This window comes from Solea solea, chromosome 3, assembly GCF_958295425.1.
Source record: "Solea solea chromosome 3, fSolSol10.1, whole genome shotgun sequence".
NCBI lineage: Eukaryota > Metazoa > Chordata > Actinopteri > Pleuronectiformes > Soleidae > Solea > Solea solea.
The window spans coordinates 31,755,980-31,782,962 of NC_081136.1; the positions used below are offsets into that span (position 1 = coordinate 31,755,980).

Sequence of the window (26,983 nt, forward strand, 5' to 3'; positions counted from 1 at the left end):
AATGCTCGACTGAAATCCTTCAATAACAGCATTTCTTGACGGATGTAGGCTTAGACGGGAGAAGATGGATGGCAAGTAGAACGGAGGAATGGAGGGAAGCCAGGATGCAAGGAGTGAGAAATGAAGGAGGATGGGGGGGGGGGGAATACCAGAGCGAGCAAGGGATGGAGTGAGTGAGGTAGGGAGGGAGGGATGGGAAGAATGAGAGGAGGAATGACGGAAGGGGTGCAAGGAGTGGGTTGAAGTTTATAGGGAGGCAGGGAGAGAGATAAAAGGAAGAGCAGAGCAGCAAAGGAGAAATAAAGCGAATTTATAGTGTTCACCTTGAGGCATCAGACAAGGCTCTGACAGCAGGAGCCACAAGACGGAGCAGCGACTTGCTGCTGCTCCTGCAGACTTTTTTATGCTCTAATCATACACGTGATTCAAGGTACAGTGTGCGTGTACAGAGTTCCCCGAGCGGAGGATGTCCACATGCTTCAAGACTCGGTGTGTGTGTGACAACAGCAGAAACAGCACACCTACACAACAGAGGTCAATGCATATAGGTTTTTCTACAGTCCATACCGATGATGATGGATGATTTATTCTATTTTCCTCCCTCCAACCGCTTAAATTAACAGTTTAATATTAACAAATGCACAAAACTGCTTATCAAACTGCATATTATATTTGTTATAGATATAAATAGTGTACAAAGTGACTATTAAATACAAGACATCAAAAAAAAACGTCTTTCTAATTTAACTTTTATATGAATTTTGCAGCATTTATCAATTTTCTGAGGAGAAAAGAAGCAATCGGCCAATTGTTGATAAATCTATCGAACAATGTCTAACTTCTACTACAAAAATGAGAGAAAACAAAACCCTAGAGTACATTTAATCTACTAGGCTTCATTTACATAAATATTATTTTAGGTATATACTTCCTTAGAAGATCCTGTTCCAAAAAAAAAAAACATCGATGTTGCTCGTAGTGGTGTTATCAGCCTGAAGCAGCCTCCCACATGCAGACAAAGCAACTACAATATCATATTATTCCCCTGACAAAAGCAAACAAAAGTGATGTGACTCATTATTGCCTGCCGCTGGAAGCCTTGACCATTAGCACTGCCAAAAACAAATGTTAAAATTAAAAAATAAAGTGTTATTATTTGTAATAAATGTGATTTTTAAGCATCACTAATGTGACAAAGTCCTTAACAACCTCCCAGTGTCTCACTCTTCCATTAATACATGCAATTTCATTTTCGTCTGGTAAAAGACAAGGATCAGGAAATGAAGGTAAAGGAGGATGTTTGTGTGCAATAAGTGCTTATATGTTCAATATTTACCGTAGAAAGATTGATAGATGAACGGAAAGAGCACGGGAGACAGAGATGAAGGTAATATCATTTTTTCGGGATATCACACAGCCCTGTTGGCTCAAGCGAGTTGTTGTTGGACAGCTGTCTTTCTCCTCATTGCTTTCCTTCCTTCTCTCTCTGCCAGAAAAGCATTTCAGCTTCTTTTCTTTCATTTTATTATCCTCCTTCAGTCTCTCTGCCCTCAAAAAAAGAAATTTATAACCCTCGCTCTGACCTCTTCATTCGCTTTTCTTCCTCTGTTTTTGTCCACTACTTGTTTCGTGTCAATCCCCGTACCACCTCTCTTCTCCGCGTCTTTGTCCTCTCCTCTCCATCAGTGAGTCAGAGCCGTAAAATAAATTGACTGCTTTAAAACGGGGAGATATTTGCCAAACCGCATTTTAAATTAATTTACAGAAAATATTTATGTATGCGGCCGTTCTGATCAGTAAAACACATGAGCTTCCATGAAAACGCAATCCTGCGATGGAAAGACTCGAATTCAACTGCTTCTTGGAACAGTGGCGGGGAAAGGTTTTCAATAATTCTTCATAAAGCTGTCACTGTCACATCGACTCTAACAAATCACACATGATGTACGAAAAGTTCAAAACCACAGATTCTGATGTGAAGCCAGTTTATACCTCAACAAATCACGCTGTGTTCAAAACACCGCGGGTCTTTTCACCCTGAATAAAGTCAGCGTGACAAGGTCGCAGAGAAAACGCCTCGGTTTCACAAATGTCAAGTGAGACTTCAAATGTTTAATTCCACACGTGTGTGTTTAGTTGCTTGTGCTGTGGTTATGGCTCTTATTAAGAGACCACCAAAGTAATACAAGACTTTAAGTAGCCGAAATGTTCTTTTTCCTCACAGCCAAGTTACAACCAATTAAATCCAGCTTATGCAAATCAAAACTCTAAAAACAAACTTCCTGGGCTTTAAACGGTGTAGAATATTTATTATCTGCCCTTAAAATCCAACACAGTGAAAGCCAAAGAACATCTTTGTAAGTTACCTGATATTTATTGTCAAATACAATTGTACAAAACCAGAGCCATGAAACATAAATGTGTCTGTGTCTGTGTCACAGAGACGGATGAAAAAACACCGCACACCAGTGCAGAGGTGTGTGAAATGTCAGTAAAGCGGCACCGAGTAAAACGGACCCTAATTCATCCAGATTGGGATTTCAAACTTGACACCCTGCTGTTTCACACACACACACACACACACACACACACACACACCTGCAAAGCCCACGCTCTACAAACACATGTGCACACAATGCCGGGAAGAAAACGAGCCATGTCCATATTTGAATATATATCACCAAGAAAACATGTCTGTGTGCTTTATGAGCATGTGCATGCATGTGTGAAGGTCACTGCAGGTGATTTATCAGTGGGGAAAGTCACATGTTGGAGCACTGCAGGGCAGATGTGTGTCTGTGTATGTGTGTAATTCTCTTCCGTTGGGGTGTGTTGGTATTTACTTGTTATTTACATGTGTATGACCATGTTTATGGTCCCTATGGCATAATATACTCACGTCAGACATACAAACAAATAGTCACATATACAGAGACTAACAATGAACACTTATCAGCCACATTATTAGGCACACAGGACACCTAATAAATCTGTGGTCTGTCGTTCATCTGCTTTGAGGTCTGATGTTTTGTGTTTTGTGCATTCAGAGTTGGTCCTGGCTGTAATGAATGGTTATTTGAGTTTATTTGAGTCGCATTTCTATCTTAAATCAGGTGCGTTAGGTCATTCTCCTCTGACTTCTGACATCAATTTAGCATTTTAGTTCAGTAGCAACTGCCACTTACTGGATATTTCCTCATTTTTTGCATCATTCTCTGTAAAATCTACAGAAAATTCCAGTAAATCAGCTGTTTCCAAAATACTCAGACCATCGCTGGCAACCACGGCACATTTAAAGTCACTTAAATCACCTTTCTTATGCTCAGGTTGAAATGCAGCAGGTCTACACGCAGTGAGGTGCTGCCATGTCATTGGCTGATAAAGTGGCCGGTGAGTGTCTAAACACAGACACTGTAATAACTACATTATAGTGCGCTTGTGTGTGTGTGTGTGAGGCAATAAGATTAAGGAAAGGGAGGAAACAGGAAAAGTGAGAGTGTGTGCTTTCTTCCAGCTGTACTTGGAATAAATTTCTGCGTGTGTGTGTTAATATATTCTGTGTCTGTCCCAGAAACCTCTGAAACATGCAGTATCATATATCATGTCTTACAGTAACATTAAACCTTACACCAATGTAAAACTGGGCAACAAATCAGACATCAAACCTCTCAGAGTTATGGCAGCCTGTGTGCACGGAGACAGTTTCATGTGCATTACACTGTGATATATGGACACACAGGACACAGCCACCTTAAACGTCTCGTGTTTTACATGTGGGAGAAAGCCAGAGAGGGATGACGTGCTCTCCCTGACCAAACCCTAATGTCTTGTGAAAAATATGAGCGGTGGCGTCATGGACGTTTCTCACAGCCAGACAACCAGCAGCTACCTGAAACTGAGGGTTAACTGGGATGGAAATGCACCGTATCCCAAATGTGAGAAGAATATCTTCCCGTAGCCTAGAAAATATCATGTATAATGCAAAAGTAAAGCTTTTTTTTTTTTTTTTTTTTATCCCAGTGAGCTGTTAAACACTAACACACGAGTGTGACAATTCTACACAGGCTTCTGAAGACGATTCAAACAAACACTTCAAAGAGCAGCTTCCGCCGTGTTCTGTGTTTTAATCAGAAAACCACCCACGACACATACGTGAAAACCGTAGAAACGAAGAAGCTTTGGTAGCAACTAAGCAAAAAAAACCCAAAAAAAAACACAAGTTAAAAGAAAACTGCTGGCCAACGCAGACACCCTAACCAACAGTAAATAATTTATCCTGAAAATGTAGAAACACTGTTCAGGGAGCAACAAACTCTTCTTCAAGGTCTGCTACCACACATTTAATGATTTGAAGTGTAGGAAAAAAAATGTTTCTTGTTTTTCTTCTTCCCTTACCAGTATGTGCTACCAAGGTGTTATCAATAAAAGTGGCCCAAGAAAAGGAAATAACACTTACACACAGGTACAAAATGTATCTTGTTACTGTCACAAATGACTTTGTAATTAACGTTCCTGTTGAATATGGAACGTGGCGGTAAAAATGGCTAAAGATTAAAATACAGGTCGGAGTATTTGCAGCTACGCTAAGTATTTGCCATACAATTGTAGACCGTGTATCTGCAACAGAAACACGCACAGAGCAAACATCTGGTCTCTGTATGATCCATCAGTGGAAACTCACAGTCAGAGTACAGAGTATATACAGTGTGCCGGGGGGACACGCGTTAAATGATAGCACAGACTGAACTACCGACTGGAGACGGATAAATCTAATCACGCATGGTTAAGATCGCCTGCGTGTGCGCGCGCGTTTGCATGTTGCTATTGTGCGTTTGTGCCGGTGTGCGTACGGACAGGACATATTATGTGTACGTCTATTCACCTGTTTGTTACATAAAGACTCATCGCGGAGCCGGCGCGGTCATAAAAGGACCAGCGGACGTAAATCAATCAAGCACACGAACAAACACATGTGCGGGGCGCGCACGCTCACATATGGAAACAAGGCTACGCATTCTGGAGCGCTGATGCCTGTAATAATCACACGGGTCATTACTACAGTGATAAAACGGCCAATAACCGGCTCACCTGGGCTGTGAATGGACACACTGCTGGACACACACACACACACACACAAAAATGCAATGTAGGTAGAAAATGTCAAGGACAGCGAGCAGGACGCCTAAATCACACCGCATGCACTCATTTTCCCATGATGCCACATTAAAAGATGTCCCACGGCGTGTTTAAACAGGCAGGACAGCACTAACACGGACCTTCTCCTTGGCTTCTATTTCAGCCCAAAGTGTTGTTCCGATAAATTGCGCCTTGTTTGCGCGGCCTCGGCGAGGACGTAAAAAAAAAACAAGCAGAAGACACATGTGTCTATGGCTTTAAAAGAGTGAAGAGAAGGAGAGAGAGGAGATAAAAGAAGACAGGAGAGAGTGTGGAGGAAGCAGAGGGAAAGGACGTGTTGACGAGGTGTCGGGTGAAGTTCATCGTGACAACTTAACACCTTCTGGGAAACGCTGAAGTCACAAGGGACGCGATGGCAGATATCACAAGCGTCGCTAATTTGAGAGAAAGTGTTGCAGGTTTTTAAAACTAGTGAAAGAACCTGGATTTAAGTCAAACAGAGTCATTTCATTTTGTATTAAATAACGAAATTTGGGAATATAGGAATACATTATACAATATACAGGAAATACATTTTCCATATTTAAAAAATATGAAAAAAAAAACAAAAACCCCACAGGTTAGTATTAAGTTACTGTATGAGTGACTGTGTTCTTACTTCATCTCCAGCAGCTCCTCCAGGTGCCTCCGCCTCTCAGCCCGCAGGGCGGTCAGGTGACCTTCCTTTTCAGCCAGTGAGAGTTGAGTCGACGACAGCTTGGCTTTCATCACCTCCAGTTCCTGTTTCACTCTATCCATGGCAACCAGCAGGTCCTCCACCTGACACACACACACACACACAATGTAGGACATCATTTTAACAAACCCTCTGTGTTTGTGTTTAAAATGCTAGTTTTTCCCCACACATCAATGTAATGTTTGTTCGTCACTGTGCTTTGTTTTTACACGAAATTCTTCAATGTAACACTCTTCTTCTTCTCCGTGTGTTCTCTCTCTCTCTCTCTCTTACAGTACCCTATCTGTGTCGGTCTCTCTCTGGGTCGATGTGAGAATGTTAATGTCTGTGAGGTCTGAAAGTATAAGGCACACATTTTTCTTTGGCTACTATACAATTCACACTACCTTCCCTTCTGCACTGTTCAAGGGGGAAAAAACAGAAGAGCAAAACCCTCAAGACAAAAGGATTAAAACTGAAAACCCAGAGCAAAGAAGGGGATATTTTATTTTATTTTATTTTATTTTAATGGCTCCAATAAAACAAATGTTATCAGCAGAAACAGAATTCTGAATGTGTCTTTCATGTTTTTTCATAAATATTCACTATTTCATTCTAGGAAGAATCTTGAGATGGAAAGACATGTGAGCTAAGCATTAAAATGGGTTAAATTGTTGGCTTTTTTTTGTTTTGGCTGGTAACCTGCTGGATCTGTATTGGCGTTTAAAGGGTAGAGTCTCTGGTTATTATTTCTCTGGTGTCGTCAATAGCAAATATCAACACAAACATGAAATATTTTCTTCATTTCTTGTATTTAACCAGCTGTTAGTACCGTGGTTTGTGATAACATCAGCATGACTGACTGAAATTAAGTTCTTATCCAGTGTAGAAGAATAACATCAGCTTTCACAAATCTGTGGGGGTTCTTCGTTTACAGAAAGACAGACAAAAAAGCAATGGACATAAAATGCTGTTTTGTTACCTTTGACCACCTAAAGCCGGCTGTGGTGAACTCATGCATTGGAATATGAAAGAGCTGCGTACAAAAAGAGCAGAGACAGAGAAAGATAGGACAAAAACACGGAGTGAAGGAACGAGGTGGTGACGGGGGAAAGAAACAGAAGTAAACAGGAAGAGAAATAAAGAAAAGCAGACAAGGAAAGGAGAGACCAAAAGTGGACATAGGGACGGAAAAGGGACGGAGAACAGTATAAGGAAAGAGGAAAAGAGGATGAGGCGATAAAGGTGATTAGAAAGAGATAACAGGCAAAGCAATGCATGTACAAGACAGAAAAGCAAAGAAGAGCAGAGGACAAAGAGAAGAACTGTAAAGTATGCTCGAGTGAAGAATAAACAGTGCAGCACAAGAGGAAGCAAATGCTAAGAACATGAAAGAGAGAAAATCAGATGAAAGTGATACAGTGATACAGTCATAAACACAGGCAGTGTTAAGAATCTGATTCAGACACGAGAGCGAGAGAGAGAGCGAGAGAGAGAGAGAGAGAGGTTAGGAATAAAATGAGAGGACAGATGTGACCTGAAGGAAAGAGAAAACGAGGAGCAGGAGAGTTTTTGGCTGACATTAGAGATGTAGAGATCGAAGAATGAAGGGGTGAGGAGTGACAAGGCCGGAAATGAAGGAGCTGGAGGACAAGAGGAGGTCAGGAGGACTGCAACCCTTTCAGTTTAATGGCCGTGTGTGTGTGTGTGTGTGTGTGTGTGTGTGTGTGTGTGTGTGTGTATTAGAGTCGTTTCAACTCTATTTTATTCCAAAGAAAAGAAGAAAGTGCAGCGAGTTCAAAAACTCATAATTGTCTGCACAAACGTACAGAAGAGAAGTCTGTCTTTGGTTTGGTCTCTACAGACACTGATGGAGTGTGTCACTGATGACTCACTTCACTGTCTCACACACACACATACACACACACCTTGCTTCAGCGATCATACACACTTGTGACTCATGTCTCACAGAAAAGGTTGAATATGATTTCATGTGGTCAATGGTTTTGCCAGTCAAACCCAATCTGTGAGAGAGTCCTATACAGACACAGACTCACACACACACACGCACACACACGGAGGTTTGTGCAGCTATTCTTCAGACCTTCATTCTATTTGACAACCTAACCCTAACCATCTATAACCAGTTACTGCCTAATTCATCTTACAACCAACCAGCCGTGACCACTTCCTCAGAAAATAGGCTCTGGACCAGGCTTTGGTCCCCATGAGCACTACTGGTCTTCACAAGGTCAGTATTAATACCAGGAAAGGGTCCTGCAGAGGTAACAAAAACAAGGCGACGCTGGCTAATTCAACGCAGCCAAGACTTGTGCATATTAACAGTGTGTGCCTTTTAAACAGATCGTTCTCATTAAGAGAGAAAACCACCTCTGCCTCTGTCGTCATTTTACGAATCATTATGTGAAACGTTAATTGCAATGATGTGGTTGTAAAACAAGGACGCCAACATATTTATTTACAATTTACTTGTGTATATAAAGACACGTTTCCCGTTAGAGGAGCGTGTCCACCTGGCTCCTGCTGAATGCCGTGTTGTGTGTGTGTCGTCGGCGCGCTGTTTAACTAGCAGTTAGCACTTCTTTTCCGCCATGTTTGTGCGTCTGGAGCAATATATGCATGTGTAACACTGTCCTGTGTATTACTGTCCTGTCTGTGAGAGCATACGTGTGTGTGTGTACATATATATATATGTGTGTGTGTGTGTGTGTGTACTGAAAGGCTGAGTTAGCGCTGTTGATGTTGGGTGACGACTGCACCGAGTGTTTGGCTGCCCTCTCCACTCATCCACCACACACTGACATTTCTGCTCCTTCACTCAAGCATTTGAGTGCAAGGACGCTCTCCAGCACCCTGTCCTGGACTAAATGACCTCGATTCGGCCTAATTAAAGCTGCCACTTCTATCTTTTTTAAGTTTTTCAATAAGTTGCCCGCTAAATTGAATGTGATAGCTTGGCACAAATTAGTCTAAACAAATTAAAACAAGAGGATGAACATGTTGGATGTGACTTTCTCAGGTTTTCCTTCTCACTTTCAGAGTTTTGTACACTTTTGTAAACACACAGGAAGTTTTACATCAGCTCAGACGGAGGCAACAACAGCATTGTGCAAATAAAGCGGGACGACTGTAAACAGGTTGCAGTACGACTGAAAACATGAAGAAGTGCAGGCAAAAGGTTCCAGAAGTGAATTCTACTGCTCAAAATTCCCAGTGATTCAGGAGTTTGCTGTCGCCCGGCCCTGCACTGCTGCTGTATACATCCAAACGCTCCCTCAGTCAGGTTTAACGCTGCAGTGTTAATAGACAGAGCCCGTTTTCAGGTGAAGGAAGCAGCATACAAATCAACAACAAAAATCACCAAAACCAGTACTGAAGTCATGCATTCTCTTCCCCTGATTACTCCAATAAAGCTGCATTTATTATAATATTCAAACTCAAAGCACGATTTATTTTGGTTGCATCATTAAATTAAAAGAAAAAGAAAACCTGAGGTGTTCGTCACTTTAACCATGTCTGCAAATGATGCACCACAGGTCTGTCCGTGCGTCTTTTCCATCATTCCTCCGCTGTATCTGTCTCGGTTCTGCCGTTCTTGCTCATTAACAAGTACCACGAATGGAGGTGTCAGCAAAATACCTCAAAATAAAACATCTGCTTGCATGCCTCTGTCTTTAGGTGTCTGTCCAGAAGTAGTCTGGCGAGCAGAGGCCAGAGAGGACGGCCAACATTTAGAGGCAGTAATAACAATGGAGTCCAGCCGTGGTGCCAAGAGCTACAGCGAGCCATGTTTTCACAGGACAGTTTTCATCCCCACAGCCCACGCTGTTTTTTCCCACTTGTCAAAACCCATCCTGGCTCCGAGGAGCGTTTCCCATCTCTATGGCCTCGTTAAGTCATTGGTACCCAGGGGAACAACACACACATACACTGGTCTGTGGTTGAATCCACTAAACCTTTCCCTTCCGAGCCTCCCCTGACACTGCTAGGAGCTTTCCTACTGTCTCAATATAGATGTAACAGATTACAAATTGGAGCGGTCGGCTCGCGCTCGGTTTAAAGTAAACCTGTTTTTGTGTGTTGGAGGCTGAGGAGGACAAAACACAAGCTGTTCTTTAAATAGGGATGTGTTTACCTCTCCTCCAAATGAGGAGTGACTGGGCAAACACACATAAAGAGCCACACCTGAATGAGCTCAGCTGGCATAGGGCATGTGTGCTGCCACTGCCGTAAGCCACACTTGGCCACGGCGATGTTTGACTATGTCAAAAAGAGTTTTTAATTTGCCCTAAAGACGTTTGTCTGTGTGCGTTTCCTTGTGCGTCGGTCCGAATGTCCGGAGGAGAGAAGCCTTAGAAGTGAGGCCGTTTGTGTCAATGTGAATAAAATAACAATCAGTGAGGGTTGAGTTTACAGGAAAGGTTTGGTTTACATGATTATTGGTTGAGGGGAAAGAATCAGAGACAATACTCGCGTTTGTGTGTTTCTTAGTTAAGTTAGGAGGAAGTACCTCTCTCTCAGACTGTGTGCGAGCATGCTCCTCTTGGGCCAGCACCAGCTCTCGCTCTGTTGTGATCTGAACGCTCTCCCTCAGCGCCTCCTCCAGCTCTTCGATGCGCTCCTCCTTCAGACGGAGAGAATCCTACAGAGAGAGAGAAAGACAGAAAATGTCTCTAGAAATACAAAGTATTAGCGATGAGCATTTCATTAGTTTTGGAGGAATATGATCAGCGTTTACGACATCTCATCTGAGGAGAAACATCTGCAAATTCTTATTGATAATAATATTTTTTTATAGGTTTTCAATTTCACTTAGAAGTCATAAATTCTACATATTCTACATTCATTTCATGATACAACCAAAAATTCAGAAATTCATCATGTTCTACGTCATGTTATGCAATAATCAGTATTATATTAAACAATAATAAGATCAAGAAAAGCCCTGCAGTGAGATGGCAGCAATGCTACATGGAGCTGTAAATACAAAAACTCTTTAATTTAACCTAGATTTTTCTAGAAGTTCCAGGTTTCCTCAAATAAAGCTAATCTTTTTAGGTTCCATGTAGACCTCCCTCATTCCAGGTTGTTGTTCTCAGCGTCCGACTTCCATCTTTCTTAAAGAACTTGGGAATCACACTTGGAGCATTTTTTGGAGTAAAATGTAACTTTCAACCACTGAAGTCCATTAGAAGTGAAGGAATAACTGATGAAAAGGAGGTGAGACATTACAGTGTCTGTAACCAAACCTCCAGCAGCACACGTGTGCTGTAACTCTGGATTCTTCTCCAGGTCCCACATGACTTGGTGTCTAACTATGCGACGACGACGCAGACGGACTTAAATTGGATCAAGTATTCTTATTGTTTTGAATTAAATTTATGGTCTAAATTACACTCGCATTCCATCCCGAGTCCTCATTGGTGGTTAAACACACACTAGTTATGGTTGCGACCACTGCGGTCTCATAAGTCTGAGTGACTCACATAGCTAACAGCTCATCTCCTCACCGCACCATATGCACAAATGACAACTTCCAAAACTCCTTAAACCAATGATCAACCGTCACTACAGGGAGCAAACGCAGAGAGAGTGTTCTCATCTGCCTCTAATCAGAGAGGCCAGTGAGGTTAACGATTACTGGAAGAGAAGAAGGAGTGGGAAGAGGAGGATGCGCGAGGGGAAAGGGGGGGGAAAGAGGAAGTGAGGGCAACTTGAGATGAAATTTAGGGTGAAATTAAAGGAAACGATTGAAAAATGAAAGAAAACCTACAATCTGAGGAAATACGAAGACAACCACAGTCGAAATCATCACCCCACACATGACTATTCATCTTGTGGCTCCTTGACACCGCAGCAGACAATTAAGAGATGCTCTTACACCACAGGAAACATTTAAAACCCACAGCATTCACTTCATTGTTTTGCGGGTGTCTTCTTCTCTCCCCCTAATCACTTCTCCCCTCGCTTTATCAACCTTTTCTCCCGGTCCACCTCACCCACCATTTCCCTCTCCGTCTTCCATCTGCCCGCCGTGTCAGTCATCCTCCTCGGTTACCCGCGCTAACACTCCCCCAGCATGAGCTGAGAGTGTTTGACATTGCCTCAGGCTGCTCCCTGTCATAACTGTCACATTACGATGAAGCATTGTTGTGATAGCAGACAATACTTAAGGTAGGACATAGAGAAGGTGGAGAGAAACTTTTCACTTTTCACTTTTCCTCACTCTCTAACTTCAGCCCTCCCTCCTCCTCCTCCTCCTCCTCCTCCTCCTCTTCCTCTATCCGTACCTTAATCTGTTGGGAGCTCTCGTTCAGGTTATCCTCTCTCTTCTTGGCCTCCTCCATCATCTGAGCGTTCTTGCTCTTCTCCAGCTGCTCCTTGTGTTTCAGGTTAGCCACCTTCTTCGACTGGTCCTTCATCTGCCTGCATCCACACACACACACACACACACACAAATTCACTGTTAAAAACGCAGCCCCAAATACAGATTGACTGTACGCAAATGCAGTTAATATCAGCACAAATAAACATTTAACATGACAAAGTGGGTGGAAATACATGCAATAATAGATTTCGATGACGTCTAATGGTGAGACTGCAGATTGCAACAAACAGAGTTGCATCCCAAGTGCATCAGAGAACTACTGTGGCCTATGCAGACCAGAGAGGATGTCATTCTTCTTTGTTAGTGTAGAAAGATTCCACTTCAAAATAGGAAATACACGCTCTGGCTGTCTGTTCTGCTCGGGTAAAGCAAAACCATAGCCTAAAGTACACATAAAAGCCTTTTCTAAGGCTACGAAAACCACCCAAAAGTGATTAAACACTCAGACTGTCTCTCTTTCTGCCATTTAACATTCCTGCAAAGCACCCGCTGATCCTTTAAGATTCAGATTACTCAAGAAATTTAAATGCAAGGACACAAAAAATAAACAATTTACCCCCAAGTAAATCCTAAAAAAAGGAGATAATGGCTGTGTACATAATGTGCCTGGGACATTTATTTTGAGTTTTCTTGTTTGTGTGTTTGTGTCAATTCAGTCCTGTAAAAGACAAAAATGTTGAGGGAAATCCTGAAAATTCATTTGAACAAAAGAGGACAGTGCGAGTAGCAGCAGCAGCAGCAGCAACAACAACATCAGCAATGCTGTCAACATGGGTATGTATTTATTACAACGCCGGCCGCCTCTACATACAGCTGACATTTGATATATCGAGACAAACCATCACATTCAGAACAAATTCTGGACTCTGAACGCCCGTTGGTCCCGTTGCGTTGATACGACGAGACACAGAGATTATGCTCAACGCAGAGCAGAAATAACACTGTAGGGCCAATGTAATGTAAAGATCAATGACGGGATGACACTGGAGATTTCTCCACAGTGGGAAGCATGCGGCTCATTTCAGAGAGGGATTACAGGGTGTCGGGAAGCCGGGTTTAAATCATCATTTAGGGAATAAAATGGGAAGGAGGGGGCGAGAGAAAGAGATTCTTCATGTGAGCAGCAGAGTTGGAGGATGGAGAAAGGGCTTAATCCCTGTTTAAGATGTCTGGAAGCCATTGTAGCTCTGTCACCGACCTACAGTATCAGCTATCACACCAGCTTGATTTAATCAGGATCTTTCATACCTTTCTCACACACACACACACATGCACACACGCACACAAATGGACGGACTTAGATCATCCCAGACAGGTTTCACAAACGTCTGCTGGATCATGACACAAACAAAGGGAGAAGTCAAACACCGGGGATGGATGTGTAAGCACACAGACCCACATGTTCACACAGCGGCACTTTTCCAACAAAGACACTTGCGAGACGAAAATAAACGAACGGGCCGACACATCAGAAACTGATCAAACTCAATCAAAGGCATTCTTTTTCACTCCGCGTTTGCCCTTGAATCTTTTGTATGTTTGGGTTTTTTGTATGTCTGCCTGCACTGTGCAAATGTTTATGCATGTGTGTGTCACTGTTATCATTACTTTTACTCATAGACTATCTATAATCTAGCTGCCAGTAAAAGGTCTCCAATGATTAGAAATCCTCAAAAAGCAAGTGAGATTTTCTTCATCGCCATAAAGAACCGTCCCATTTCACTTACTTTTCATTACACCTGAAGTAAAATACCTGTTGTAGAGTGTAAATATTTAACGGTGCCACGCTCGTGTGTATGTGAGCCTTAAACTACCTGCTCCACTAACCTGAAACACTGGTGTTAATCCATCAAATTTATTTTATGTCAGCACCGGTGCCAAAAAGGTTGAGAAATTATATTGGCAGAGGATGGAGACATAAAATCCTCCATGTGTTTGCTAAAAGGTCCAGGGGGGGCCCCCCGACTGCAAACCGTCCAGAGAAATTTAGTAACCTGGATGAAAAACTGATCCTGTAAGTGACGACGGGGCCAAAAACTGCTCTGCAGCACCTGGCTGTGCAAACCTCACAACATAATAACCAGTGTGTGTGTGTGTGTGTGGCTTTTCTTTAAAGATTAACATGTGTGGTGCATTGTTAGAGGCATTATGGGTGATTTTTGTGTCCCGTCGGGTCCGCCCTGCATGCGCGATAAAAGTTATTTGAATATTTGGGATCAATTTTGTGAAATACGCCCTGTGTGCATGTGCAACAGGTCATAAACAGGCAGGAATGTTCCTACTGGAGGATTTCCAGGAAGCTCCAACCATCTGGTTAGCTCTCTGAGGTTTCCCCCGCTTCACGCTACATTGACTCCACGTATGTGAGCGTATGTGCATGTGAAATGGACTTCTGGTTTGCAATATTTCCAATTGAGTCAACACTCAAGTCCCACTTACTCTCTCTCTCTCTCTCTCTCTCTCTCTTTCCCTTTTGCTGATACTTAACACTTGTTTTGCTCTAACTTCACTTGCTTGCCCGTATCACTCACCGCGTGTGTAATATGAATGGGTAACTATCACGCATTTGCCTCCGACCGCAGCGACTTCCTCTTCATCTTCCCTCACATCAGCCTTCCAAACCAAGCCCGGCTCTTTCCCCTCCACCCTGTTTGCCATTTATTTGGACACTGCAGCATAATCCCTTGCTTGAAAGCAACTATTTATTTACACCACGTCAATCTCAAGAGGACAAATGCACTTCTCCTCACCGCTCTCTTTTTCCTTCCAGCGCTCCCTGAACCCACACTCTCTCCAAATGCAACATTACCCTTTACTCTTCAGATGAAATATTCTCATCAGACCATGAACCATTTACTACTTTTTCCCTCTGCCTTATTCCTGCCTCTCCCTCTTTAGTCACTCTTGTCCTGTGCGTTACCTTCCCTCAGACTCTTCTTGTTCTCTGTAAACAACTTTTTCAACCATAATGTTTCATCATCTGCAAATATTTAAATGTTGCACCATCGAACGAGGTGTAAAATATTAAGTAACTCATCTTAACCATTCCCATTGTACTATATAATATGCATTAGGGGTGAGAATATCTACTGTAATTGCAGCAAACATCAGCTCAATCCTTTCCTTCCGCCTTTCTCTGTCTCAAATAAACACAGTTTACATGAAACTGAAGTTTTGATTTGAACTCGATGGCTCTGCTCAGTGAAGTACTTTCAACATGTCAAATATTCCCTCCTTCTAACCCCCGAAATCACAACAAGTTCACTTTAGCCACAACACTGTAAACACAACATGTGCAGCGAAACCACGTCTGCACACACACACACACACAATCACGCACTCCCTGGCACACGGTATAAACAAATCCAAACACAACCTGCACGGATCAAATGTCCGAGTTGGACCACACACAAATTTGTGCACGCAACTGTTCCTAACATAACAACACGCATCCCATCGACACACTCAAAACACATGTGTAAGCAGTGGGGCATGATAAGCTGTAAACACGCACAAACACCATGGTTGACGCCACTTTTTAAGTTCCTCAATTGTGCAAAAACCACAGTAATATCCCCGACGTAGCGACGGTAAACACGCGATCATGTGATCTACACAAACACAGAGCAGCGGTCTTCATTAAAAATTAAAGCTTTAAAGGAAAAGTTTTCAACTAGCAGTAAAAGAAAAAATAAATAAATACACATACACACACACACACACACAATCTTTACTAAACATCAAGCTCTCCAAAAAAAAAAAAAGTTTTAAGTTCCCTCATTAGCATGCTGCTGATATCCAGGGGAACCACATTAAGGTAATATTAATATTACATTTGGAGACCTGTATAAATATTTGATCAGAAATGCTCGGGGGGCTCATGTATGTTTACTGCACTCAGTTCACCCAACATTAACATCAAGGATTTTCATTTAACTAGTCTGAATTCTGTATTTCCTTTGAAAAGGAAACAGGAAATATTGGTTTGGTTTAGTGAGCCTATAAAAAACTATAAAACATTAAAAAACAAAAAGATTAAAAAACTGTAGTTTTACTATACTTTCACGTTGCCGATGTGGAATAAAACCTTATGGTACAGGGAGGACACGAAGAAAGCAAAGATAACAATTATTTATGAATTGCAGAAAGGCTGTAGGAAATTCCTTCAGCGAGGCAGTAAATTTGTTGGGTAAATAAGGAGCTGAGGCTTGTGTGTGTGTGTGTGTATAAAAAACCCTGAAATTTAGGAGATATATCCACACTTAAGAACAAACCGTACATTAACACTCAAAGTGTTTAGATAACAGTAATAGTGCAAGCATGTGAGAAAGAGCTGGGGGTTGATGTTGGCCGTGTCTTTGTTTAATCTCCTCATAGAGCCCAGTTCATACCTGGCACTGACGGGAGCCGGGGCAGATCTAATCTCGTGTGGACAACTTTCAATAGAGATGTGAATGCACTTCACTTTAAATGAGGATGCATTAAAATTCAATCACTCAATCCTTCTTTGGTTAGAAAAATAACAAACAAAAAAACCCAAAAAAAAACAATATTTTATGGGCGTTTCATCATCTTATCAACTCAGTTCATGGCAAAAATTACAAATGAATACATGTGTATTTTGTATTTTAATAAGGTTTTCTATTTAACCCTCTGTGCCACAGGTGAATTGCCATGGGAATAATACACAACTCCTTATACGGACATCCTGGAGGCGTGTGTTTATAGGTCATATATTCAGGCTTTAAAAAGTTTTTTTTGTGTCTTCTCATGTGTTGAGTCATTTTTTATCGCATTTTTAGTAGTGATATAAAGTAGCAATAATTGTGCTGATGTCACATAATAAGACCGTTTTTGTTCATAAAAACGAGCCAAGTGAACTTTGACTAATTTCGCAAATTCAATCCAATTTTAAACATTTTGAGTACCTTTTGCTCAGTTTTGTTTGAATAGTTGTTGAGAATTATTAATTTTTTTCATCAGATTGCCTAGGTTTGTTTGTTTTTAAATCAGCGTTCTGTAAGATCCCAAGTAATCGGGAGGTGATGCAACAAAGCAATAATATTAATAGTTTAACTGTAGTCGGTCTGTGCTTGTGTGGACTCATTCACAGTCAGCTGTCAGGATGGCCGAGCGGTCTAAGGCGCCAGACTCAAGGTCACACCTTCCTGGCTAAAGGGACTTCTGGTCTCCAAATGGAGGCGTGGGTTCAAATCCCACTCCTGACACATGCTTGTTTTTGCAGTTTCCCTGCTGTAGTACTAATAAACCATTATATAGCCTTACCTAAGGTTCTAAAATGTAATCATTTTCAGTATTCATTCCTTTTCTCTGTGTGTGTGTTTGTGTGGAAGATAGGGAAAACTATGTGCATGTTTGGTGGTGGCATGTGTTTTTGTGTGTGTCTGCTTGTTGTCACACATTAGCTGACAAAGCCAAGCACAACCTCAGTGCTCCAGAGCTGGAACGGGACCTCAAAGGGACCACACACGCAAAAAGAAACGATGCAATTCCCTTTAAAGCTCGCGAAACCTTGATGTCAGACACTTAACAGTAGAAGAGGAGTTCCTTAGCCTGAGATCAAAACAACCAGAAAAAGAAAAAAAAAAAGAACAAAAACACAAACAGGGGACAGAAGAAGAAAGATACGCTTTTTCGTCATGTACCAGACAGCATGGCAATGCTAACTTTTTCTTTCACTTCTCTCCCCCTCCAGAGTTGGATCACAAAACACCAGAACAACAGCAATGAAAACGCTGACAAGACAGCGGCTCGAGAAGTTGAAAAGAAAAGAGAAGGAGAAGAGCGGGCAAAGAAAGAGCTGGCACTGGGTGAAGTGTTACAGCAGAGCAGAGCCGGGCCGAGCACACACAAACACACTCCAGACCACCGGATTAATTCAGGAAACAGCAGGAAGAAGTGGTTATTATGTGGTTGATCACAAAGTGTAGGTCAGAGAATTTTCAATACGACTTTGATACGTCTGTTCGAAAAGGTCCAAATTCAGACGCTGGGTTTGTGCACGCTGAACTCTCATCATGGAGCTAATCGACGTCATATTTCTAAAAAGGATGACAGACTTTCAAGCCTGGGATTTGGACCTAGATAAGTGTTGCCATAGAGAAAAAATAATAATCTGACATTCTGCTCATTACAATAAAATACATCCAAGTGGCAGTTAACATAAGCTACACCCATACGACTACATTTCCATTTAGTAGATGAAATGATCTATGTCCAGTTTTAGAAGTAATCCAAGTCCGTGTTAATACGCCTCAAAAAACTAAGGCTGTCAAAGTTAACGCGTTTATCCTTGCGATTAAATAATTTAACGCAGTTAACACAAGTTTCTTTACTTCTGGTGTGCGCTGACTTCTGACATTCACTTGTCTGCAGTCAGTCAGAGAGGAGAGACGGAGAGATAGTAGCTGAAGATGGAGAGAGGTTAGGGATTGTTGGGCGGAAGGTTTCATTTTAAGAAGCTCAGCAACGGAATCACAGATTAAAAAAAAAGGTTGTATGTTTGCTTAGTTTCAATCAGCATTTTTCTAAAGTGACATTGAGGTGAAACTGAAGGTAAGTATTTAAATGGAGCTTTTCATTCACAGTGGACAGCTGAGTCATGACTAAACAAGAGCCAATCAAGAAGAGAATGTGAATAACCGCGTCATCATTTGTAAAGGTCTTGGGGGGTTTTTCTCTCTCCCTCATCCAGAATAAAAACTGCAGAGTCCTGCAGTTTTCAAACAAAATAAGAAGCCATTATATTTCCTAGGGATGAAGACAATGGGATAATATAAAGTAGGTGTTGAATACTGAGCTTTGCAGTAAATGTGCTGCTAATGAGACTTAAACACTTTTGGACAGAGCATTATTCTTCCTGTCTTAACTCAGCTAACCCCTCCTTACCAACAGTAACATATCTATTTCCCGGACACGACAGTCGGTCCAATATTTTCCCTCTGATTCCTGGTAATAACGTAAATAAGCTTGTTGCCTTAAACTGTTTATTTAGGACCTCACACACAATAGGTTAACAGGCAAATTGCTGAGGTCAAGACATTATTAAATCCAAATACAGGGACGCAGACCAGAGAATATAATGAAATCCGAGTTAAGGGGATGAAAAATAAAGCTACCCACAACTTGAGCAGAATCCCAGGTCATCTTAACTGCGTCATCAAATCTGGAGAGATTTCTCAACGGAGACTTTGAGTAAGAAGAGCAAAAAGTTCATGGTTGTCAAAGTTATTAATTACAACACGTTGCTGCGTGTTTGCTGTAGTAGCCTTAAATTTCAAAATGATTAATAAAGTTCAAATGCTGGTGAGGTGATGAGACGAGCGGTGTGTCATAATGGAGGGTGAAAGAGGAAGACAATCGTGTCTCCTCTTCAAATCGGCAGCGAGGTGTCAGAGAGACAGAGGGAGAAGAGGGAACGTCAAGGTGTCTCCTTCAAAGAACAGACACATTTGATGAGAATGATTAAAAGAGCTCATGACAGAGTGAAGGAGATGAGAGAGTGTCTCAATGCAAGGACAAGAAGTGTGGCAACTCAGGAGACAGTGATGGGGGAAGAAAAATAGGCATGCAGTACTAACCTTGAGGCAAGACTGGGTAGAGCAGTGTTGCATTGTAAAGATAAAAGAAGGAGAGGGAGAGACAGACAAGGAGCAGGAAAGGTGGGAGGGGAGGGGGTGGGGAGCGAGACGGGAGTTGAGCGTTAGGTTAGCCGGCTTGATCACTCTTCAAAGAGGAGAGAGATGAGAGACAGAGGAGGTGACAGAGAGGAATACAGAGAAAATGCAGACAAACAGGAGGACGGGCATGACCAAGCAAACAGCTGGACAGGCAGGTCGACGACCACATACACATACTGTCGCTCAAATGCAGGGATTTCTTCCTTTTTTTTTTTAGTAGAGTAATCAAGGTTATCAACTGCCTCCTCATAGGGCTGTCACTTTTAATCCAAGATTCAGATGTCTGGTCAAACTTTGGGGGTGAGAGGGAGTTCAATCTCAAACCTTAAAAAGGATCAGGCCTTAGGTTCTAGCAGAGAACTGTGAGCACAGCTACAAACCACTGTGAATTTATTTTGTTTTTTGGCTGCTCCCTCCCTAAGGGTCGCCACAGTGGATGATGCGCACATTTGATTTGGCAGAGATTTTCTTACATCAAAAGCCCAGGGGGACTTGAACCAGCAACCCTTCAGTCTCAAGCCAAGGTCTCTTTCCGCTTGGCCACGAACCGCTACGTAAAACCACTTTGAAATACATCAGAAAAATAACAGCCATGACCTAATGTTGGGTTTAAGTTCTTAACCTCAAGTTTGGACACAAAGAAACCAAACCGTGCTCCCGAGTGAACAATCATGACACCAAAGCATCTGAAAAGTGGCGTGTGGGAATAATTCTGGTTCTACACCACAGACGGCAAAGTGAGGAACAAATACACTGTTAACTTTGCTGTTAGCTCCTCCCGAGCAACGTGGCAAAAGCGGCATCACATATGAACAAGGGATCAACCTCTTGTGACTAATAGTAAATATTCAGAAATATTCAACTACTTTTGAAGGAACATCATGTAATGTTTCTCTGAACGTGATTTTCAGAAAAAGTGACAGCCCCTACCTCCTTACCTTACATGACCTCTACAAGCTCGACCTCTGTAAGCATTTCAGTACACACACACGAAACTGCAATAACAAACCATTGAAAGTGAGCAATTAGCCAATCAAAGCAGAAGCTGAGACCGCGCTCACTGTGAAACGTCTCTCCTCCAACGGTTTAGATATTGCAGACGACCTCTTAAGCCCCTTGTTGGGGCCACTCGAACGACGCGGCGCTTGTGGAAAGTCTCTATTAAAAGACACCAATACAATTAGCGTGTGAAATTTGAGGAAAAATTTACTTCCACACAATCACTCTTCCTGTAACTGGCAAAGCCCAAACTCTAGGGTGAACTTGTGCCTGGGAACACACACACAAACGAGAGTGTGCCAGAGACAAATTGTCCATTACAGAACAATATAACACGCAATAAACTTCTCTAATTTCCCATTACTCTGGTTTATATTCTTCATATCTCCAAACCAACTTCCTCTTTCTATTATTTTCAACCACTTTTACCCCTCGCTCTCATTTGGTTTCCCTATTCCCACTATGGTGCCTGTTCTTTTATATGTCTCCACCCATTATTTCAGTTCCATCTTGCTGTTTTTCTCCCTCTGCCACCACCTTCCTTTCACTTTTCCTCTTTCTTTCCAGCTCTCTCTTTTCCACTCTTCCATCCAAATCCTTTATTTTGGCCATCAGGGCAGATTTTCAGCTCCATTTCCCCTCAGTGTGAAGTCACTCAGTCTGTTCCAATTACTATCCTAGTTACTGAAATAAATAACCTGGTACCATTACAGCTGGTTTTACACTAGAGAGGAAGACTTGTTTTTTACTCTTATTTAACCCACATCTGATCTTTTCATGAGTAATGTTCCCACTGCTCACTCGTAACCCAGGGAGATTAGCCTTAGTGCCAAGCTAAGAGTTGGTGGAAGGTGAATGCCTTCTCCTCTGGTCTACCTGTTAGCTTGAGGCTAAGTATAATCATTTACAGCAGGGTTATGTAGCCCTGTAGCCCGGTACACTTAATGTTACAGGGTCAATGCTTGTGGGTCAAAAAAAAAGCCTGGTTAATGAATGTATTACAATCTTAAACACACAAAGCTTGTTTAAGTGTTTCCTCACCACCATGCAAAACACTGTGATATACATCTACTGACAACCACTGATATAGCTGGGTTCAAATGTCTCAGTGGATCCTTTACAGAGAGTTTGAAGACAGTAGGAAGTAAAATCAAATAAGGATGGGCATCAATACTGATTTGATTCGACTCAAATTCACAAGGTCCCGATTGGAATTGATTACATTTAATATTGACTCACTTATAGAGCACTTTTTTTAGACTTAACAGTGCAACTCTACAGTACAGTCGTAGGTGATAATTGAACCTCAAACCTAAAATAAACAGTTTAAGTTAAAAATATACAGCCTAGAAGCGCAGTGCTGTCATGATGTTTCGTGAAGGACACAAACAAACTAAACTATCCTAACTAGACGATCGATAGTTTTGCAGAGGATATAAGAAAATGTCTTATATTAAAAGACAGATATTTTCTGAGTCGATATCAGAGTTTTCCAAATGAAGATCGATGTGAATCAGGAAATACATTTTTTTTTAACCCAGCACTAAAAACAAGAACAGGGAGAACTACAATAACCACCAAACTGGTGTGGACAACACCTCTCACAACTAGACCAGTAAAGAATACTGTATGTAATGCTAACATTGACAATGTAACAACAGAAAAAAACATGTTCACTGAACTGAAACTGAAGCCTGTAAATGTACCAACACACCGCCTTGCATCATCTAATATCCCCTCTTCACAGTAAAGAATATATATGATGTACCAAAATCCTACATGTATTCCCATCATTACAATCTGCATCTGTTACTACTGTTAGACTAAACACACACAGCAACAGCTGAATTATTTATAGTTTATTCTATTTCAACTGTGCAGACTGAGACTCGGAGAGAAAATACTGAATCCCCCCCCTAAAAAAAATCATTAACAACCATTAGTCTTTAATGAACACACAGGCAGACAGAAGCTGAGAGAAAGGTGACAGGGCTTTAGAGCGGGAGATTAAAGAGTCAGACAGAAAGATGGACGGGACAGACAGCAGATATGAAAGGAAGGAGTCTTTACTCTGACTACTTAAATCAAAACACACCCACATTAGCCTCTCTGTACACTTCAGTTTGTTTATGAATGTTATTCTTAAACTCTTGGCCCCTAAAAAAGAAGGGAGTTTTACTGTGTTTTTTGTACTCATCTTCATACGGCGACAGACCCAACAGACAGGAAGAATGAAACAGCTTTGAAAGGAGACAGTTAGACACAGGCAGACATGCAAGCGGAGAGATAATAGGATAGAAAGCAGAAAGAAAAGACGAAAGATTAATGCTACCTAATGAGGTAGATATAGAGTAAATTGGCAAACACACAAATGAAAAGACAGGTAGATCCAAAATTACACAGACAAATAGAAAAGCGGACAGAAAGAAATACTTAATATTTGTGTTAATATAAAATAAATAAAAAAGAAATCATAGTGAACTGTCCAGTGAACTCCTATTGACATAAAAAGAGTGTGTTAAACTGTTCAAAAGTCAAGCACCCTCTTCTGAAAGTAAAAACAAACGTGAAGCGTGAAAAAACAGAGCCACTGAATGAAAGAGTTGCATCATTGACAGGAACAGAGGCTCAGCGTCTTTTCAGGCTTTACAGCAAAGACTCGGCTGCCAAACCTTGCCCTCATTTGACGAACCTTTCAGTTTGGCTTGTCATACGCGCGCAGTATAACGGACGACCGGCAACTCCTGCTCATGGCTCAGAGGAGAATGACTTCAACTGGAGCGCTGATTGCTGAACTTTACGGGATTTCTTTTACTTAGTTTTCTGTCAACGTGAGCCATCCCAGAGTAGCTGAATGAATAAATACTGATCCAATGCTGCAACTCTTTGATTGGCGATTATTAGTGAACATACTGAGTGTGGTCCCATGTGGAAAAGGCTGGTAAAAAACGAGAAATCTCTTCATGTTATTGTTAAATTATTGTTTTCTTTTTTGTTTCTATATTATTGTACCAGTGGAGGTTACTAGTTTACTCATTTCCCCTCTCCCGTATTCAAAATTAAGATATTCTGTTTGATTTTATAACAAAGACAAGTGTAACATTCAGACTTGAATGGAGGACAGTGCTTTTTTTTTCTCAAAACCAACGTATCATAATACAGCTGATGATTCTGTCATTATTAAAGATCTAAGGTATGATTACAGTAACGTGTAATCATCCTGTGAATGGGACTACATTTGTCATCGAACACCAGATGATATTTTAATCTGAATAAAGGAACAATCTGAACAATCTACATGTAGTGTACACCAAGTTCCCACTGGCTTGTTGTCCTCTGTGATGCTTGAGCTACTTTGAATCAAACAGTCCTCCATAATTCACGTCTGAAATATCACATTAGAGAGACTTTTCCACATGGGAGTAATCGCTCTCACGATGCTTTCACATCCCGTCCCTCTGACAAGCAAAGTGAGTGTTTTGGTTTTTTTTGTCGTGCATTTGTCAAAATGACTGACAGGGCTGCCAGCCACTCACGTGCCCAGGTAGTCCCACATCAGCCCCCCCATAGGCTGCTGAGACGCAGCGGGGGAGGGGGTCGGATTTTGCGACTGCTGAGAACGCCACAGATGAGAAGCAGAGGGATTTCTGAGGTGTGATGGACACACACACACACACGCGCACGCACACACACACACAGGGGTAACGCAGTATCATGTGCATACACGCATGAATAAGGTAAAATGACAAAACAAAGGAGATAATGGAAGGAATAAAGTAGAAATTAAAGGAGAACATGGGGAGAGAGAAGGGAGAGGAAAAGGGAAAACTAAAGGATTAGTTATTTAGGAAGACTCCAACTGCAACTGAATGGAAAATGATCAGCAGCGTGCAGGCTATTGTTGTGTTACTTAACATTTCAATAAGTAAAGACAGTCCTGGTTGTTTTCTATCGATTATACGGTTAATAGAGGGAGGACACAGTTGCAGTTACAGTGATTCTCCACCCCTCCTCCACTCTCACCTCTCCAGTTCGTGGATCTTTTTCTCCTTGTCATTCTTTTCGTTCTCTATCTCCCTCAGGATCTCCAGCAGCCGTTCCACCTCGGTCTGGGCCTTCCCAGCATCCTCTTTGTGCTGGGTCACTTCATGCTCCAGGCAGGAGATGCGTTCGGAGAGTTCAGCGTCAGCCCTCGAGTCCGCTGCAGCACTGTGGGCCTGTAAGAGAAACGAAACGGTTGAAAATAAATCAAGCATCTGCGTCCGAACTAAGGAGACCAACACTATGTTCACTCTGAAAATAACGTGCCAATGACAACAGGATTAGATGAAAGTGACACGTGACTTCTGCACAGAACAGTCATTTAGGGGCCAGACACTACATTTGTAAACATTTATACACAAAACATTTACTTTTGATTAACTGGATTCAGCTGTTCAGGCAGATTATGTACAGTAATGTGTTTTTAAAAAGCAATGCTGAAACATAATGTGGCCTCATTAGTTGTGATTAATATCAAAAGAAAATGATGGCGGCAATATTAAGGCTTGCTGATGAAAACAGGATTTTCATGTATTATATATAGAAATAGGGCTCCTTTGATGCTGTTTGAACGCACATGTATTCACTTTAATGAAGAGAGATCGCTGATATGCTAACAATCACATATTAATCACTTTTAAAAATCAGTAATCGGCTAATGGGAATGTAAACAGCTTTATTATAAGTCACCGTATGAGAGTTGAGTTATAAATATGCACTGTATAAGGTGTGTTAATATGTAAGCACATGACTTATAAACCCATATTATGCAGATTAATGTTAAGAGGGTAAGTCAAGCAAAAGGGGAAGGTTGGCGTCGTTCTCTTCTGCTCACCGCAGCTTTGCAGAAGAGGCAGAAAATGAGAAAAAGAAAGAAATAAAATCAAACAAAAGAAGGAAAAAAAAACAAGTTAAAAGCAGCTTAAAGGTTAGAACAGCTGTATGTGTTTCCCAGAAGCAGATGTTGCTCTTGGGACAGATTGAATTTGTGTGTGTGTGTGTGTGCACATCTCTTGGTCTCACAATGTATAAACCCTATTAGTTTTGGAAGTGCACAACAGTTTTTACAGGTTCTTCTGTGGAGAGGAAATGTTTGGGTGTCTGACTGAAAAAAGATCTGGGTGGAGGAGAACAGTGGAGGAAAGAAAGGCAAATAAAAAAAAAGGATAAAAAGAAACATCACACACACACACAATGTCGTAGACACAATGTCAATCAGCTTGCGCACACAGACACAATTTATTTAGTCTTTTTCCCCCCATCTATGGTAACAGAAAGAGACTGAGAAATAAACTAAGATAAAATAAGAAAAATAGCAGAGACTCACTGACACCTTCATACACATTCTCACTCTCTCTCTCACACACACACACACACACACACACACACACACACCCCCGACATACAAATTTGAGGGTGTGGTGGAGCTGCTGTCTTCTCCGCTCCGTGAAAATGACTGTACGGCTGTCAGCGAGCCGTCACACACACCATTTCAGGGGCTGCTGTGTGGGGGAGAATATGTGATATGAAAACACGCACATGCACACACACCCACACACACACACACACACAGAGAACAAGAGAGTGAGATGTTATTAAGTTTAAAACTCCCTTCTTCTCTTCAGTTGTGCTTTTCACCTGTACAGTATTGTCTGCACTGTCTGTACAGTGTTTTATTTCCTCCACAGAGTCACATAATGATGAGTGATGTTCAACTCAATCTTGTCTGCACCTATCAGGACCTACATTGATCGTATTAATATTGACAATAAGCTTTATTTACATAGCACCTTTCAAAATATGGTTATAGGTGCCGTGCAATGTTTAAAACCAAAAATTCAAAACAGAGGGAACAGAAAGAAGCAATAAAAATGAAGAAAAATACAGATGGAACAAGAAAGTTGAAGCATTAGGTAGCAGGTGTAGTAGAATCACTAAAAAGCCATCTTTAAGAGATTTTAGGAGTGAATTAAAAACAGCGAG

General features: G+C 41.6%; 1 protein-coding gene and 1 non-coding gene across 4 annotated transcripts in view; one reads left to right on the forward strand and one right to left on the reverse strand.

The window, feature by feature from the left end:
* LOC131456297 (ELKS/Rab6-interacting/CAST family member 1-like) overlaps positions 1-26,983 on the reverse strand; it is a 101,918-nt gene that overhangs the window by 38,958 nt on the left and 35,977 nt on the right. For all 3 annotated transcript variants that reach the window (XR_009239902.1, XM_058624525.1, XM_058624524.1), the window contains 4 exons: positions 24,983-25,176; positions 12,163-12,298; positions 10,383-10,514; positions 5,795-5,955 (listed from right to left, as the gene is read on the reverse strand). Coding sequence is in view for 2 of the 3 variants with exons in the window: in XM_058624525.1 (XP_058480508.1) it covers positions 5,795-5,955; positions 10,383-10,514; positions 12,163-12,298; positions 24,983-25,176 (623 nt within the window). In the remaining variant the exon portion in view is untranslated. The remainder of the gene's footprint in view (positions 1-5,794; positions 5,956-10,382; positions 10,515-12,162; positions 12,299-24,982; positions 25,177-26,983) is intronic.
* trnal-caa (transfer RNA leucine (anticodon CAA)) lies at positions 17,380-17,488 on the forward strand. The gene is made up of 2 exons: positions 17,380-17,417; positions 17,443-17,488. It is a non-coding gene; the product is annotated as a tRNA-Leu (tRNA).